This window comes from Nomia melanderi, chromosome 2, assembly GCF_051020985.1.
Source record: "Nomia melanderi isolate GNS246 chromosome 2, iyNomMela1, whole genome shotgun sequence".
NCBI lineage: Eukaryota > Metazoa > Arthropoda > Insecta > Hymenoptera > Halictidae > Nomia > Nomia melanderi.
In genome coordinates, this window is record NC_135000.1 from 12,105,960 (window position 1) to 12,124,784 (window position 18,825).

The 18,825-nt window shown below is 30.9% G+C and overlaps 1 protein-coding gene across 1 annotated transcript in view; it reads left to right on the forward strand.

Annotated features, from left to right (window-relative positions):
• LOC116430766 (uncharacterized) overlaps nucleotides 1-18,825 on the forward strand; it is a 119,692-nt gene that overhangs the window by 52,833 nt on the left and 48,034 nt on the right. Inside the window, exons 3-4 of the mRNA XM_076374316.1 lie at nucleotides 8,663-8,694; nucleotides 12,822-12,909. Coding sequence (XP_076230431.1) covers nucleotides 8,663-8,694; nucleotides 12,822-12,909 — 120 coding nt within the window. The remainder of the gene's footprint in view (nucleotides 1-8,662; nucleotides 8,695-12,821; nucleotides 12,910-18,825) is intronic.

The following is an 18,825-nucleotide window of genomic DNA, read 5'->3' on the forward strand; positions in this document are numbered from 1 at the left end:
GTATTTTCCGATCTGACCCGAACCTGTAATCTTGGGCAACAACACATCCCTAGTAGCTTTAATACTATAAAAATATTTTTACAATGCCATGTTATATTCATCATTATCTATAGCATTAGTTATAACATTCATAAATTTATTCAATACTTTGTTACTCTTTTGTTCGTTTGAAATTAATGAATTAATATTATTTTTCATTCATTTGAACTCTTTGCTTTCGAAAGTTTTTTTGCCATATATATTCATTATTTTCTAATAAAATATTGATTATGTTTCCGACTGTATTAGATAGAAATAATACACGAACCACTATTGTTTACCACAAATGTTGTGTACAGTCAACAAAAACATGTAATCTGTTATTATAATTACCGTTTGTCATTATAATTTATAAAATGTGGAGATTTCAATATAAAATCACCCAAAATAGAAGGAAGTGTACATATTAATGGAAGTAAAGACTTTAATTGTACAACGTATATGTAGGTACATAAGATGTTTATTTTAATTAAAAATGCAATATACTTTTATATTACTGGAATGAAAAATATTATTTGCTAATGAATGAAGTAGATCGCATTCTTCACTTAGATAAGGCTACTATGTGCGTAAATAATGATTGTAATTCTGATACATTCTATATATTCGTTATTTTCGCCAAAAATTAAAGAATGGAGGATATAATCCTGAAGGTACGGTTAAGTTAAAAAGGTTGTTATTCTAATATTCTTGGGATGTTTTGTTTCCTTTTCTGGATCCACTAACGAAGAATAGAAATATCACATTTGATATTGAATATCGAATTTTATAATGTTGCTGTGTCAAATCAAACGAAAGTTGCTTTTCGAGTAGGAAGGATTAAATCTAAACTTTTGTTAACATTAACTCTTTAACTATTGAGTTTCGATGTTATGTTTATAGAATATTTTCTATTTAAAATCACATTTTGAATCAATTGGCAAAGTTTCATTTTCTTAGAGTAAAACACTGCCCATAAAGATAGTTTTATAAGGGTAGTTTCTCATTTTACTAAAAACATAATATCAGTATCAGATTCTGAAACCTCCAAAACCCCAGAAATAGATTATTTCGTAGTTATTGATATAAAAATAACAGAAATATGAATTGTGCGCTATAATTCCTATTTCAGTTTATCGGATTGTCCCATTATTGTACTCCTGTTCATGCAAGGACACTGTGTTAGAAATTGGAAAATTACATGTTCGTGATAAAAATCGATGCGAATGATTGAACAGTGATTCTAAACTATTCTACTTTCCGTTCGTTTTAGAATTGTAGTTCACATTTACACATACAAAATACGTTAATAAATTAAAAAAAGGTACTATCCAAGGAAACTTTCTTTCAACACGTTGGATGCCATGAGGGTCACCGATGACCTCAACTAAATCGAATTACTATAATTCATTCGATTAAACGATGATTACTTAAAAAATTTTCTATATTATAATTAATACTACCTAATGTACTGGCATTCAACAAGATAAACTTGCAATAATAATAACGTAATTCAATTACATAAGTTGAAATTATATTATTTTCATTTTGTATATTTTTCTCAGGAAAATCATGCGGCACTCAACGTGTTGAACTATCGGTGATACGCACCTCTTGATGTGATAACCTCGTTTGTACTATTTACCTAGGCAGTACACGCTGGCGTTAGTGGCTTAAAAGAAAGTTATTGGAAACTGAAGTCTGAAATATCAAGGCACAATATTGTAAAACAGATTATATACTTTAATAACCATAAGCACATATTTTATCATGAGTCAGAAATGACCCAATTTCACTGTATTGTTTGACCGTAACATTTTATCATCCAGTGCTCAACCTCTTGACATAAATATCAAAACAAATGTCGTTCAATTCTTTAAGTTCAACTTAAATATCTGTTTCAAAGTAACGATGGATATAGGTAAAAATGAAATCTTTCATTGTTTCTAGTAAATTATTAACACGTTGAATATCATGGGGCTCGCCGGTGACCTTCAACCAAATCGAATTACTATAGTTCACTCGATTAAACGATGGTTATTTGAAAACATTTCTATATTACCAATAATGCTACCTAATTCGGTGGCATTCAGCTAGGTCACCGTGCAATAATAATAATGCAATTCAATGAAATGATTTAATATTATATTTTCTTCATTTTGTATATTTTACTGTATGAAATCGTGTGACATTCAGTGTGTTAATTTCAAGCGTTTTGTATAGTAATTTAAAGTACTTATATTAAACTATTATCTAGCTACTTATTGTAATTGTTCTGAAGCAGCTTGGAAGTTTGGGTTATTGGTGACCACTGTGGTAGTCTTGATATGTTATTGTTCCAAAATTGTCAGTAACGTCTCAGGCACATCAATAGTCTTGTTTCATCGCGTATACTATATTGTTTTGAACTGTATCATTATACAAAATTATTAATAAACAAAATCAGTGTACACATTTGCGTAAAATAAGTAAAAACAAAATTCTTCGCGCAAGACTTTGCCATTTGCAAGACTTTAATTGATTTACAATTCAGTTTGCGTATTGCTAAATCACTTTAATCATTTCTCAGAGAAACATCTGTTATCTTTTGATAATTGTAAAAGGGAGAAATCAGGAATGGGTAATTTTGACCCGTCTGCTAGTTTAAATGTTAAAAGGTCAGAACAGCCAGTTAAATCGTAAGTTTCGAGGTTGAATGAAACAAACAACATCTTGACGCGTTTGCGCGCGCAGTGAAGAGGAAGTTAAAAGTGAAGCATATGGAAAAGTAGTGGTGGTGGGAAGATGGGCTCACGAAAAGACTGGTTGCACGTGAGCCCGCGTGGACTGGCACAAAGGCTCACAATGGGGGCACAGCTCGTCGGTCGATAATCCTGATTTAGACGCGGTCGTATATTAGACTAAGGATCGTGAAATTGAATGGCGGAATCAGCTGAGAGACCGACCCTGTTTTCAGCCGAAGGAAGAGGGACTGTACCGCGCGAAAAATAAACTGGCTATGTCGCAAGAACAGCGTTAGTAAATTTTGCAGGTGGGCAGTGCCCGTTATTTCTTCGCCTCTCTCTCCTTTTCTTTTTTCCTCGATTCTGTTTTTCCCTGATCGTACAGACCTCGATTTATATTTGAACAATTTCTTGTATCAGGTTAAGCTATTTATAATTTTATACAGAAATTAGAAGATTCAGAATTTTATATGATTTTCGTCAGCGTGGAAGAAGATGTGCATATTTTATATTTGATATAATTTACTGTATTGTTAACTAGTAAACAGGGTATGAAAAATATTCGTTTATATCATTTTTTTCAAAGTCACACGATTTTTATAACATGTATGTTCATTTTTCTATTGTATGATGTGTTCAATATTATTGTGTGAATAAATATGTTCACTGTCTTGTAAGTGTTCAATGTCATGTTCTTTAAAAATGAACAACGACTGATTGCATTACTTTTTAGTGATTGTAGTTTATTATTATCATATTTCCTTTCGTTGTGGACTGTTCGTCGTATTCAAGATATATATGTAATTTGCAGCCGATATGAATGTTATTAATTTTACAACTAATTCACACAAATAATCACGAAATCTGTCCTTACATAAGCTGTACCATAATTTTGTTAGGGCATAATTGTATGAATACATTCACCACATTGAAATAAGGAAAATGTTTCGTATAAATGTTTCTCCTAGTTGACCTTATTTCTGAGGCTTTCTTTACCAAGTTACTAAACATGTATTTCCTTGATATTTTTTCACCTTGATATTTTTCTTGGGGGTCTTGTCACTTTTTAAAATCATCTGAATCACATATATTCCTTTTTCCATATTTCACATACTTAGAATAATTCGATTTTTCAGTCGATTCGAATACTCTGTAAGCATTTTTAGGCTGAAGATATTTCCAAGAAATATTCTAATTTTTATAAGATCTATCTTTGAACGCAATTGAATTTGTTTTCGCTCATCCTTTTTAAAAGCTCTTTGTTAAAACTTCTTTTTCTTTATTTATAGAAAACTAAAAAAATACCCTCCATTCCACATTGTTTAGGGAACCTTTCTACTATGACGGCTTAGAAAAACGGTTTTTTTTTATTAGAATTTTATCTGTTACTTGTATATGAATTTGAAAAAGTTACTTACATGGAAAGGTATCAAATTAAAAAATTATGAAACTTTGAATTTCACGAAGTGGTAAAAGCACGCCTTGAAAAGATGCAAATTTTTCTTTGCCATAATTATCCTGAAAATGATAATAGATAGCAGAAAAAGGTTTAACAAAAAAATACATTGTCTTTCATGTCTATAAAATTGCAAAATACAATTTTTTTTAAAATTCCGGTTCGATACCTTTCCTTGTAAGTAAGATACAGGTTTTTAACCCTATGATTTTTTTCCCAATTATGATCGATACAACTGCTTTGACATTAAGAATTTATTGAAGAAAAGAGAATAATTCTAAACACATTCTATGTTTACCTTTGTTATAACGTGTAATAATTGATAACAAAAAATAATGTATGTTTTGAATTAGAACAATCGGGTAATATTCACGTTTGAAATTCTTACCACGAGGCTGACGCGCTATTATAAGGAAGGGGTCAAGTGGGATAACACATAGGCGGAAATTGGACTAGTTGATGCTCGGTAAGAAGTGTCAATTACGCACTTGTATAATGCTTGCATCAGAATCCATTTATAAGTTACTTACTAAGTTTACTTTAAACGGAGAACATGAAAATGCCTTTAAAGAAGGTATGTCAAAGCAAAATCAACAAAGCTTGAAAACGACCTTTGAGAGCAACAGAAATTTTTCGTATTATTTTATTATAAAATAAAGTTATTGTCAAATGTCTGAAGTGTGGAAATAGAACGTAGGTAATGTATATAAGATTGATAGATTAAAGAAAATGAAGTAGTATTTAAATTTTTTAATTTTTTCATTGATGCAATTTATACAATAACCTTGATTTTTCATATTAACACCAGGTTCACGGAACGCGTCAAATTGTCGCATATTGGATTTTAGAAATATTATTTTGTAAATGTTTACGCTGATTTTGATTGATGCGATCACACTGACATGTACCCCAATTACCTGTTATCAAATCTCCGGTTTCCACAATCTAAATAAACGAGCATCAATTCTTTTAGGAATAATAGAATCAAGTGTACAATAAATGCCCGTAAACCTAGTGTTAAGAGTCCTTTTGTCACAGTTCTTTTGCTTTTAACTAAACAACCGTTATCATTCATGTCATAATTTTGACGGGATGCTTTCATAGAACTGCTGTAGCTTCGGGCTAAACGTGTATTTTTATTTAATAAATCCTATGAGCTTTTGAAATATAGAATAATAAACCTACGTAATTTCAAGATAATATGTATGTTCTACAGCTTTCTTTAATCAGTTAACTGCGTTTGACCAGTGTACACGCCATTAAATCAAAATTATACTACTTCCTTTAACGATAAATTACTTATTTTTTCAGATAAACATGTAATTCTCCTTCGTTTTGCTTTACCTTTTCGTTAGAATATATTATATGTGAATTTGGCCCGCGTTTGACGATTATACACTTCTTATTTGATTTCATTGCGAGCATTATCAGAAATTTTTGAAATTCCGTTCCACAGTTAACAGGTAAAGGCATATTTCAGATATTCGTCTCATTTATTACTTTTTACTGTAGGGAAATGCTCTAAACTTCCAAAATAGTTATTTGATATGTTCATATATGATTCTTAATATAGCTGTAGCCTTTACATGTATTTTTGATCATCCGAGATAATTAGGAAAATATGATGAACCTTCAAAATGCCTGTATTCTTACATACTATAGAACGTGTTACGCCTAATCGCAGTTAAGTGTGCGGATCATTTCAATAACCGAGTGTTGCATTAGGTATTGTTCTCTCAAACCATGCAATTAAAATTCTACCAAATTCACTTAGGTATTCCTATTATTTTGAATTTGAAATACTGATCAGTGTGTTCGTTACTATGGTGTACATGTTACGTATATGTAGCGGGCCTGATGGACAGCACATAGTCGCGCTTGTCAATCATACAACTATGATTACAGGATTACGAGTTCATAAGGTAGACGTGGAGCAACTACAAAAGCGCTACCATTAAGATACGAAAAGAGTTCCACGCCTAGTCAACGGTAGATTATTATGCTTGGATACGAAAGCTATACCACGAGCCCGTTATTAATGCGACCGATACTCATTCCGCACTCATCCGTAGATACGATCTCCCCGCCCAGTCAATCGGATCGCAGAGTCTAAACCCGTAATTACCATTAGCCCACCCATAGCGAGTGCGATACTACGAGCGAACGAACCAAAGTTTCAATTTACACGTTCTTAAGTCTACGCTATCTAAACTCTGTTAAATAAACGCTGAAGTTGATTTCATTTTTCGCTCTTCGCGTTCCGTAATTGATTTCACGGGAATTCGCTGCGTATTTCTTTGAACCGGCTTTGCCATTTATGTCATCACTTATATCATCGCTTACACCTGTTGGTGGTATACGTGTATTTATGGAAGTGCAACGGTTTGTTGGTGGTTTCACTTAATTTAGTTTATCGTCTCAATTTATAATACGTGTACGAATGGACTGCTGCAACGTTGTTGAAAGTTACGTATTAAAACGGTAGATACTTATGTCAAATATGGATGGTTTCACTTAATTTAGTTCATCGTCTCAATTTATAATACGTGTATGAATGGACTGTTGGAACGCTGTTGACAGTTACGTATAAAAACGGTAGATACTTATGTAAAATATAGGTGGTTTCATTTAATTTACTTTATCGTCTCAATTTATAATGCGTGTATGAATGGACTGCTGGAACGCTGTTGAAAGTTACGTATAAAAACAGTAGATACTTATATAAGATATAGGTATTTTAAACATAAAGGACGAATGGTAATGATGAGGTTGTACTTGCTTGAAATTTCGTAGTCATCGTTTCGTCGTATGGTTTTCTTTGCAATTATCGACATACACAGTAGAACTCCGCGTGACCGAAGTTAATTTATTATTTAATTGATATTTTATGAGGGCGTCACTTTAATTATGTGAACGCGACAAGTAAAATAGAATCGCGTTGAAAAAGTTGGGAGTCACGAATACATTGCGTTGGTTAGGTAACTTTCGTGTATTCATCATATCACAGTATCTCGGAGTGGCTTCTAATTTGTTACATAAAAAGAAAAGTATGTTTGCTTTCAAAAATAAATTTCATTTACTAAGATTAAGAAGTAGCCAGTCGGGAATTGGTCTATGTAAAGAATATATCGAGTCGAACAGAAAGTTTTGTCGATTTTAAGGAAAAAATAATTATTTATTTAGAGAAAGTAGTTGGTTTGTCCACCTAAAACATATCGTTTTCTATTTCCTTATCTCTCAAGTTCATATAAAGAAAAGGTAACTGGAAAAGGATGTTCGTGGAAAAGTTTTACAAATTCAAAAGAGTTTTCCCAATAAAGTTTTCCGTTCAAACTAATAATATTGCAATGTCAACGGTATGTTATTGAAAAAGAAACGAACCTAAAATATTAAATAGCCAATGGAAGACTCTACATACTCCGAAGAAAACCGTACTTTGGAAACTGCTATTTATGTATGATTGACACAACGAGTACTTGGTATTTCGATTAGTAGTATAGGTCTATACGGGAAAGCGTAACAATTAAATAAACAAACGAATTTAAATAACGATTTTCGTGCTAGTATCGGTTAGCTAAGAAACTTTAACATTAAAACCAGATGAGTTAGAATGACCCATTCTTGATTTCTTTTTCACAATTACTGAAAAAAAAAACATATACTTTTTTAAGAAATAATTAAAGAGGCTGATGTCAATCTTAACTAATGCACGATTATAAGTTCTATAAGGAAACTTGAAACAACGTTATGAAATTTGAATATTAAACATTTAAGGACAGAAACTTTCTACTGATTCAGAATAACATTTAAAAATTGCTGCTTTATAAAGTATAGAATTTTATTACACAGGATAGCTTATAAAAAGCTTGGAGAAAAATATGTCATAGTAAAGAAGTGATAAATACATTAAAATTAATAAATTAATTCCACTTTCATTCCAAGTTTATATGACATAATGAAATGTATGACTTGTTCTAGGAATTACAACCATATTAAGAAATTATTGAAAATATTTTTGTGTATTTAACGATTCTAAACAATTATTAATTTAAGAATCTATCGTCATTTTCCGCCGAAAAGAAATATAAATTAACGTCAATTTTGATAAAGATTATAACTGTATAATATTTTAAATTTATAACTTTATAAAGAAATATTTTAATAAATAAATAACTTTTAATATCTTTTTTTACTGGTCCCTGTAAATGGGAGAGTTTTGTTTTTATATAAGTAGAAAGTTTTATACGAACTTATACTCATAAAACATTCACATTGCGTTTAATGATTATACACACTTACTATGAATATACTGCATAGAAAATTAATTTTTTAAATAAAGTACGTTTAGGTTTTCTTGTAAATAGTACTGATTAAAACAAAAGAAAAAATCATTTAATAGTAAAGTTTCTAATTGTAAAAGTTAATAATCTCATTTGATAAATAATTGTTTTATATCTTGTTTCAGACTGTGTGTAACAATTTGGAACCAGAACAACGGTGAGTAATTTTGCATGATTCTTTACTCAAATAATTCCCTTCTCAAACAGCTAATAATTAAATGCAATTATTTTTTGATGTTTCTAATATTGTATCATCTCTTTTGACATAACTAACATTTTTTAGTATTATTAAAATTAGTATTTCTTTATTAACATTCTCTTGTAGTATAATTTCGACGTTTGATAAAATTACAAGTTCCAAAATCATTTTTTAACTTGACATTTTGTTTCGTGTATCTAATAAAAGTATAATTTTGATTGGTTATATGGAACTGTATTGATAAATAGCAAATTAATATTGAAAAAGAGATGAGAAATGATAGAAACTGATCAATCAGACCCGCATTCCTCAGCCTAGTCATCTAGTGATTTCCCAACTTTATATAGATGATTTGTAATAAAAAGTGAATAGAGCAATTGAAAGTTTAATTATGTATGTTAGCAATTAATTTTACATAAAGTGCTATATTGAATATAGAAGACTGGTTACTAGTTCTTAAATGTTTTTAAATTTACTGTACTTAAAAATAATGCTTTTGATTATAGTATTGTGTTCAAGGTGGTACATAGTTAATGATGATTTCTTTCATATTTAGTGTTTTCGTTCTACAGAGTACTGTGCGGAATTAAATTCGATTGCATCTCTTTAATCGATTGGCCATAGTAAACAAAAAATGTGTACAATCAATTTTATTTTTAAATACAATATAAAATAGGACAGCTGAATAACCCCGTTATTTGTTGCGTTAAGAAAAAACATTTGATCTCACAGTTGTAACCTTTAAGGTGATAAATTTTATGGTGACAAAAATTTTAAAGTCATTTACCGAGATTTCAAGATCATTGTTATTTTTTTGAAACACCTTGTATTATTCGTTTCATATTCTTATAAGGATTAAAAAACGTAAATTGATGACCGTAACAACCATTCCTCTTCCGATTATACAATTTTAAGAAATTTACGATAATACGTCCTAACTTTTTTTTTTATTTCTTTCATTATTTAACGTCGCATCAACGATTTGATAATTAGCGACAATGTTCACTTTAATGTTAAATTTGTTCCCATAAGTTTACCTTTTTGAGGAATTCAATAACACTATTTTATTGTGATGTGAAAACTTGTTGATTTTGGCTATGCTGCGGTGTGTCCATTTCTGTACATTCTATTTTTAAGCGTTCTATGATTAATCTCGTGTTGCATGTATTACACCATCAATTAGCTCCTTTTGTTATTAGAAATTTGTCTGTCAGCCTAGTGTACCTTACTACTGTTTTAAATAATTTCATTCGTTCTTGTTTGCTGTCTGGGAGCTTCAGTGAATGCGGTTTTACTTCTTCATTTAATAGGTGTACTCGATCAGGATTCTCCACGATTCATTTATGTTTTCATTTTTCGCATATTATGCTTTTGATCGGTTTATTCATATCTTTAGCTGAGACTTTTATGCCACTGTTTGTTTGCAATATAATGTTTTGTCTTTCACTAACGCGTATTATCAGAGAAGCATACGTTTCTATGTATACGATCTTACGAAATTGTATAATCGAGACGGTATATTTGTTAAGGTTATTAAAATAGATTTTTTAATTTCCAGAATATATAACAGAGAATATACTATAAATGATACAGAGTTTCATTTAAAAAAGAGTAATTATGACTTCAAAATCTCGAAAAATTGAGTTTGCGGAAAATATTTTTTACCACTATCAAATTTACGTCATTAAGTAGTATCACTTTGCCTTGAAAAGTTTTTTTTTTAAGTCGAACATAACGGAGGTATTATTAAATAAAGAAAATGCTACGAATAAAAATATTTTCCTAGGAAAAAATTAAATTTTTTATTGTTATTTTTTCAATTTTCTTAACGCTTTGTTAACCGATCATAAGTAAATTTGCGTTTCCTTATGTATTATTTCAAGTAATTATTGAAGTACAAAATTATATGTAGTTACAATGTTACTTATTGTTTTGGTTAGTATGTGCTTAATTTATTTCCACACTGATAGTATTTTTTGCGATTTAGTAATTTAACATTTTTATTAAATTATTATTATTATTTGTAATTATAAAAATAGGGACATGCTTCACGTGCATGGTTCAGAATATGTTAACAAATGTGACAAATTTTTATTTTGTTACTGAATAATTTTTAATTTTTCTCGTGCTCCACGCAATCTCTATTATTTTTATGCAGTTATCAACATGAGAACATTTTAATTGATCTACGTGTATTTATAATTGAATCACAAGTACGTGAATCGCGTGACTCTTAAAGTACGCCCTTTTTTACTCGAATATGTTTTACATGTCAGCTTAGAGTGTAGAGTGTTTCAGATAATAAATCTTAATTCAGTTATATACTACTAGATTAATTGTTTACATTTAGATTATTCATTCTTAATGAAAAAAGATTCTTTTCTGAAAGTTTAATTCTAACGAGAAAAGAAAATAGAATTTGCAAATGCACATATTTTTATATACAAAATAATATCTATTGTTAGATCTTACACACCTTCGCTGTGTTGCCAAATATTTGAGACGCTCAAGATTTTATGTTTCGTGTAAAGAAAATTAAATTACTCCCATGTGTTTTTATCTGAAATCATAATCCATAGTGCAAAATGTAAGAAGTTGACTAAGGTAAAGGAACCAGTAATTGACTTGGTATCAGCAGTTCACCATTTTTCCGGAAAATGTAAAAACTAAGGTTTTTAAAAGTAAAAATTTTTCGAAGAAGGCGCGATCGATATGTTGCAGCATTTACCGGGCCAACTCTGAAACACTTTTTACCTGAATTAAATTGTTCATCGTAAAAACTGACGATTTATTTCATTGACATAAGTTGTATGTCTCCGTACTGTAATTTCCGTAAAGAAATGGTGTATACTTCATGGTATGAAATTAACTTCTTTCCAGTTGTATTTGTCTTTTCACTTGTAATTTGTCAGAATCGTTGCCAATAAACGATATTAAAGTAATCAGCTTTAGTGTTTTTGGTTTTACTATAACATAAAGTCAGTTACTAGTTTTCTTATCTTCAAGGATGGTTTGGTCAATTTCTGACGGAGTATTAAATTTTCAAATATTTCTATAAAATTTCGGTAATATAATTATTTTAAAAAAGAGCGATTTGTTACATAATGCAAGAAGTTTAAGCAGCATTTTCACACATTGAGTCTCTCTATTTAATAAAAGAATAATCGTTTACTATTATTCATGCAGAACATTTTTATTAACTAGTCAATTACTGGTGCTTTTACCTTAGATGTTTTTCTTCAATTTATTTTCATTTTTTAAACCCGATTTGTTGCATTTAATGAAATACTGTAGTTATGAACATTGCTTTCAAAACAAAGGCTAGTCGCAAACGTATTAGCCCTTTCGTCCCGAATGGTACACAAAGGTACCACGAACATTTAAAATTACCTGAAAATTAAAAAAGACCTAAATAAAGGCAAATTGTACCACACGAGGATCTTTGCTTATGGCTGACAGTTTAAATGCTAATCTACTGTCAGTACATGCATTTTAGTTGATTACTGTGCAGCCATAAGTTTTTTCACAAAACTCATATATATAAAAAAAAAATACATATTCACGGACGAAAGGATGAAATCGTTCAGAATAAAGTAATTTTGCCTCATAACCACACTAGGTATTTCAAATTGATTAGGACTCCAATATATTTTAGTCCTTTGTTTTCAATATTTTCATGATACGATCGATTAGGGTAGTGCGTTTATGGGAAATGCTTGTTCAAAGGGACTGATACTCTTTTTGGGGAAGCAGCGCGTACGACTTCCCGAAGAATTTAATATATTAAAAGGGATGGGGTGAAACTATTTGGGCCCACACCCTCGCCTAATTCTAGTCCTTTCGGTCTTCACTCTGTCAATATATCATCGTGCCGTCTAGATCACAGTTCTCGAGGAGAATCCTCTTCTTATACAAACGTAACACGTCCCAACAGTTCGGTGATTTTTCCGTGCATTCTCGAACGCGCGTCGGTGGAAAACATCATAGTTATACGCTTGACGATACGAACTCTTTGCGAGCAATTGGCAAATCGAAATTTAGCGTACAATGCGCACATTATAATTCGGCCGTATACGCTGTTACAGATTTACAACGTCGATACTGGTGCAAGCGTTTCCGCGTCTCAAGTGTATCGTAGACCTGACAAACACAGATCGTTACTATCACGGAAAGGTAAGGTGAACACTCATAAAATACACATAATTGTGTGAGAGTAACATATAAATATTTCCTCGTTTCTTTCGGTCACACCGTGGAATCGAATTTTCTATTAACATTTTGCTGCTGAAATAATCAAATTCTTTGACAAATTAAATGCTGTTGTTAAATATTGTTTCCTATGTGAATAGTGGTGGAAGGTGTTTCAGAACTGTGATCCTGGTTTGAATGAGTAGGCCCTTTGAACATAAAAGCACGCTGATGATATACATATTACTGATACGGATACATTTCTTTAACATTAAACGTACGAGTTTCATCAAAGGACCGGTATTAAAATTTGATTTAAAATTCTACATTTTATTTCAATCGTTTAACTTTATACCAATTTATTATTTATTGTCGGATTAATCAATCTTTCAATTTCAGTCTTTCTTTCTGTTTCTGTTACCACTAAGATAAATTTGTCGTCTAACTTGTTTATCTTTGTTTTATAATCAATTCAGCAGGTTACAGTAGAAATAATTTTATATAAAGTGCTGGTACGTTTAGTGTCATTGTCAGTTATTATTTAACCCATTGCCCGTCCTGTACATCACATATGATATACACAACTCATGCTTTATACGCTTTGTATCACATAGATTACACTTTTTAGAATATATTACATGTGATGCGCAATGCGCGCAAATGAAACAATAATTTTCAGACGTCTGTATCATGTAACATGTAAGTACATATCTTTTTAATTATTTTATCCTTTATTACGCATAGAAATGTGTCCTACTTTACCAAATATAGCAAATATTCGGTAAATGAAAAAATTTTAGTTGTATATTTCAGATATTGTTATTTCGACCAATATGGACAGACAATGGATTAAATATTATATTTTAGAAAGTTTTATATTTTATGGCACTGTCGAAAAATCGTTTTATTTAAAGAGGAATATATACTCAGAATGATATAAAACATGGATTTTCATGTTGTTTAGATGTTTCTTATACTTCATGCTTCAAGAATGTTTACTCGTATCAGTTTTTGAAAATTCTTGAAAATTCAAGATCATCTTGCTTCGAGAAACTGCCTGTACGTTAAACGGATTTTTCTTATTCTTGAGTTTAATACTAGTTTTACGGATGTTCATTGTACAGCTTATTCCATTGTTCCTAGAAAAACCAAAGTTCATTCGTGTAGATCTTGGAAGTTAGAGATTTAAAAATGGACTATTAGAATACACATTCCTGTAATCGCAATAATCAAAACCGACATATACGTTGACCAAGTAATATTTATAAAATTCAATACGTGTGAAATTGACGCGTTCCGTAAACCTAGTGTTATCAAACGTGATAACTTCGAAACTTACGTTATCAATTTCTCTGAAACTTCACATAACTTTTGTTACATTATTGCACTGCTTTCGATTTGTCGAATTTTTTATTGTATAGGTATACAGATTTCCTTTTTCTTTCGAATGAAACAGAATTGCATGCGAAATATTTAACTGCTTCTTCAGACGCTCATCGTTACCTTCAAATTTGATATTATCAAAATAAGAAAGTATTTTTGCTTTTACGATGAAGTGAAACCCGTTTGCACAGGATGGTGGGTATATATCGCAAAGGTATTCGGTGGACAACACAGTTGGCCGTATCTTCTGTAACTGACATTTATTATTAATATTTTTTCGCATAAAAATTTGTTATTGTAGTCAAAGGTGTACACACTGAAATAGAAAAAAAGGAACACGGTATTCCTTAGTGTTACAGAAAAAGAATTCTTCATATGTGCTGTGTTTTAGGTCACTGCGAGTGTATGTACTTTTTCGCTATATCCAAAATATATCCGACAACATGTTCTTTTGCTTTTAAGATGCTAACGGGTTTTCGGACTTTTCTGTACACTAAAATTTGTTGCTATATCTAACGCTTTGTATAAATTTTAACTGCGTTATACTGTAATTTGTCACAATTTAATTCTTTGCAATCGAAAGTTTTTCAGTAGATATATTCAACATTTTACGATGAGATGTAGACGACATTCTTTGAAACTAAGCAATGGGAAAGCATATATAATTTAATAAGAAAGCTATTTTCTTTGAATATTTCGCGTATTGATGCATTATACAAAATTTAATTTTACAAAATTTAATATTATATATAACATTTTGTAATTTTGTTCTATCAAATCCAGTGGCGAGTGAGTCACCCCGAGACTGTAGTTTCAGTTAACTGCACCGTACCTGTTAAAATGAGGGCTTTTAATTTTCTTATTTTACAGTTATTGATACTTTAAAAGTATTAAATATCCGAAATGATTTTGAAAATAAATGGTTTCCCTTAATTAGTTAACTGCGTTCGACGAGTATACATGTCATCTTAAAATCAAAATGATACTGATTCTTTCAACGATTATTTATTGTATCAGATAAACATGTAATTCTTTTTCGGTTTGCTTTAAGTTTTCGTCAGAATCTATTATATTAGGTGCATTCGACCTGCGGTTAACGAGTATACGCTTCATTATTTAATATCATGGCGAGCATTATCAGAGATTGTTCACATTAAAATCTACAGTTAATAGGTTAAATACTATAATTAATATCTGAAGAAATCGAGAAAAATATATTGTCACAATCTTTATAAGGTCTTTATCTTAATTTAATTCTAGCGTTAAGGACATTGAAAGATGCGTTTTTTGTGTGTTAGATTTCTTCATGGATTTAACATCATTTAGGGATTTTGCATTTAGAGTTTTGAAACAATATCAACCTCAATATTTATACAGCAATGATATTGTCAAAGTATTGCGAGGTATTTAGCAGATTTATCTGTCTCGTGCCATTTAGGTTTACGCAATGCAAACATTTCTGTTTTAATACTTCATTAACCGCTTCCGGTCGAATATACTTTAAATGATGAATGAATGTATTTGCTGTCTAAAATCAAAAACTGCAAATAATTTAATTATTCAGCTAACGAGAAACTTGCATGCAGTTTTCTTTCTTTTAGTATTTAAAACTGCGATGAATAAATCTAAAATAATTTTTATGAAAAGAAATGTTAGAAATTTAATACAGTCTCGTCCGCAAAGGGTTAATAGGTTTTCAATAATTATTTCATATCGAAAAGCAGTTTAATAATTCCCTTTAGAAAATATTCTCAAAGAAAAGTGATTGGATCGTGTTACTCAAGATGACTTTGTTGAATGAGGATTGTAATCGCTATTATTATTAGAAGATTCATTAAGAAATCTTTAGACATTGATTATTAGTGTTCAATAAATTGTTCAATAACCGTTAGCAGATACTGTGTTAATTATTAGCAATCAAGCATTTTGAAAGCATTCTACAAACGAAACCTACATTACTCGTTTATATAATCTTCTCAGATAAAGAATTACCTTTCCTGTTCCTAGAATTTAATCTGTCAAAGAAGTTTCATTGTTCTCGTATCATTTTTATAGATCTGTTTAAAACCAGAAATTGTATTCAGTTTCATGGTACGATTATACGTAATGCGGTGATTACAGGCAATTAACTAATTCATACATGAAAATGATATTGAAAATGGAATGAAAGAAGAAGTATGATATGATGTCAAGTAACTGTAAAAGATATTGTATATTGTACCTATGTTGACTCAGACTCCCTCTTTTTTTAGTAATAGAAAGCGAAAGACGTCGTTGATTCGTCTCTCTTCGCAAGCTGTCGCTAGCCGCATTCCTTGATTGAGCAGATATCCAAAAGCGTGCGTGCCTACCGCTCCTTTACTTTGTCTTCCCTTATCTCCGTCCCTCTATCGCCTTCCGTCCCGTTTCCCCTGTTTCTCCGTTACCGCCTTTCTCTTCCCTTTTTTTCGCCTTTTCTCACTTTACCTCTTGTTCTTCCCGTGGAAACCTAATATCGCGTCGGGCTAATTCCGACTTTATGTAGTATTTAAAAAGCGGTCGAATGGCCCTAACTAATTTGTAACAGGGATAGAGGGACCGCGAGGGCTAATGAACATATTATTAGATTTCGGGAATAGTCGACTGCCAGCGACTACGCCGCCGATCCTCGGTGTCTAGCGAGAGCGTGACCGTTTTTAATCGGACCTGTCACAACCGAAGACCGATCAATTATATTAATAAGTCCCAAAGTCGAGACTGTGGCTGGTTGCTTCATCTCCTTTTTTTCTCTCCTCGGGTGGTCATTTGCCACGCGAGAAGAACTGGAATTCACGAGGGAAAAATATTTTAACGGCGCTAGGGACGTTTGAACCTTTGAACGTTAGTGGTGCCGCAGCCCGTCGATAATTAATACGGACATCCCATGGTGTCACCCGCGACTAATTAGAACGAATTAGATTTATTGGTATTCACGGTGGAAGAATCTAATTTTTAAACATGCGAAGCACGTCGCTCGAAAACGAAAGATGCATTTACTGAAGTGAAGGATTGTGCATAGTTCACAAAGATGTTGTCTATATACTCTGATATCTTACTGAAATAGGTTTTCTATTCTTGGGATATTTTTATTTGATATTTTTATTAATAAATTGGTATGAACGTTTGTGCGAATCTGACAAATAGTTTAATTGAAGTCGTTCGTTGCAGCATCAATTTCTTTCATTAAATGAAACTAATAATTCTGTTTTTTCAGTTTTAATTTGAAAATTATCATATTTTGATCATTTTATTCAAAGAGAAACTACTTATGTCTCCTACTCATTGTCTCATGTTATAATTTAAGTACCTCAGGATGTAACGTATTGCAAGAAACTCAAATCGTGCATAATTAAGCCTCCGTCAGGAATATGGACCATTTATAGTTCTTTTTGAAAATTTCATTATTTAGTTTCTCCAAAACGGTGAAGTCAGACTGCCTGGGTGTACCACCTAACAAATATTGTACCTATAGAGGTTGAACATCTCAATTACTGTTCTTCATGATCAGTTTAATTCCAAGTTTTGGAATAATAAAATAATTTTTGTTTCATCAGTGGTTCTTATAATATATATATATTTTATGATTTGTTTATAATTTATCTTTATTCATCATCTACAATTGTATTTTTCAAAATAATGGTTTATTTTGTTTTCCACTGGTATAACCTATTAAAAGTTCTTCCAAATTGAAGTCTCAAAATAATTATACTTTCTTAAAGGCTGGCATATCATTGCATATTTTTCGAAAGATCATAGCCTTATGAGTAAAACCCTACAATATCTTTTTTTAGTATTTGCTTATTGCAAAATTATACATCTTTAAGCAGAATCTTATTCTTTATAATTTCACCTCGATTTTTAATTTTTATTGCAAAATGATATGAAGATTTGGTTAAAGTGCTATTTTTGCATTAAAGTAGGGACTATAATAAATGTTTCATATCTTTTTTTAGATGTTTACAGAACTCACAACAATGATAAATCAGATCTGACCATAAAATGACCATATTGTTAACCGTGTTAGAGAAAAAGCATATTGCTGATAGAGGGTTAAGTGTGTATACGTTTACTTATATACTATATGATAGTGATGCGTGTGATCTTGCGAGATTATCTTTGAGATAAACATTAATAGCAGTATCGTTTTTCACATTGTCAGAATTATTTCTTTGAATATTCTTGCACACCGGAATATAGCTGACTAATTAAGAGAGAGAAAGAGAAATAGTAAGGAGGCTGAAAAAAGAAAAATGGAAAGAAGTATGGACAGGGAAGATATGGTGCAAGTATTTTACTACTGTAACCTGGCAGATTGATATTAAATATTTTACAATGACAAGTAAAAAAATGTATAAATATTTCTTTTCCAGAATATCCTGCAAATTAATTTTTTTATGTTGAAATTTTTATATCCAAAATTTTAACAGGTTATGGGCGACTCGTTTATAGCCTTCTATGTTTGTCTGGCAATGAACGAATGAGCATCGATTTTTTCATACT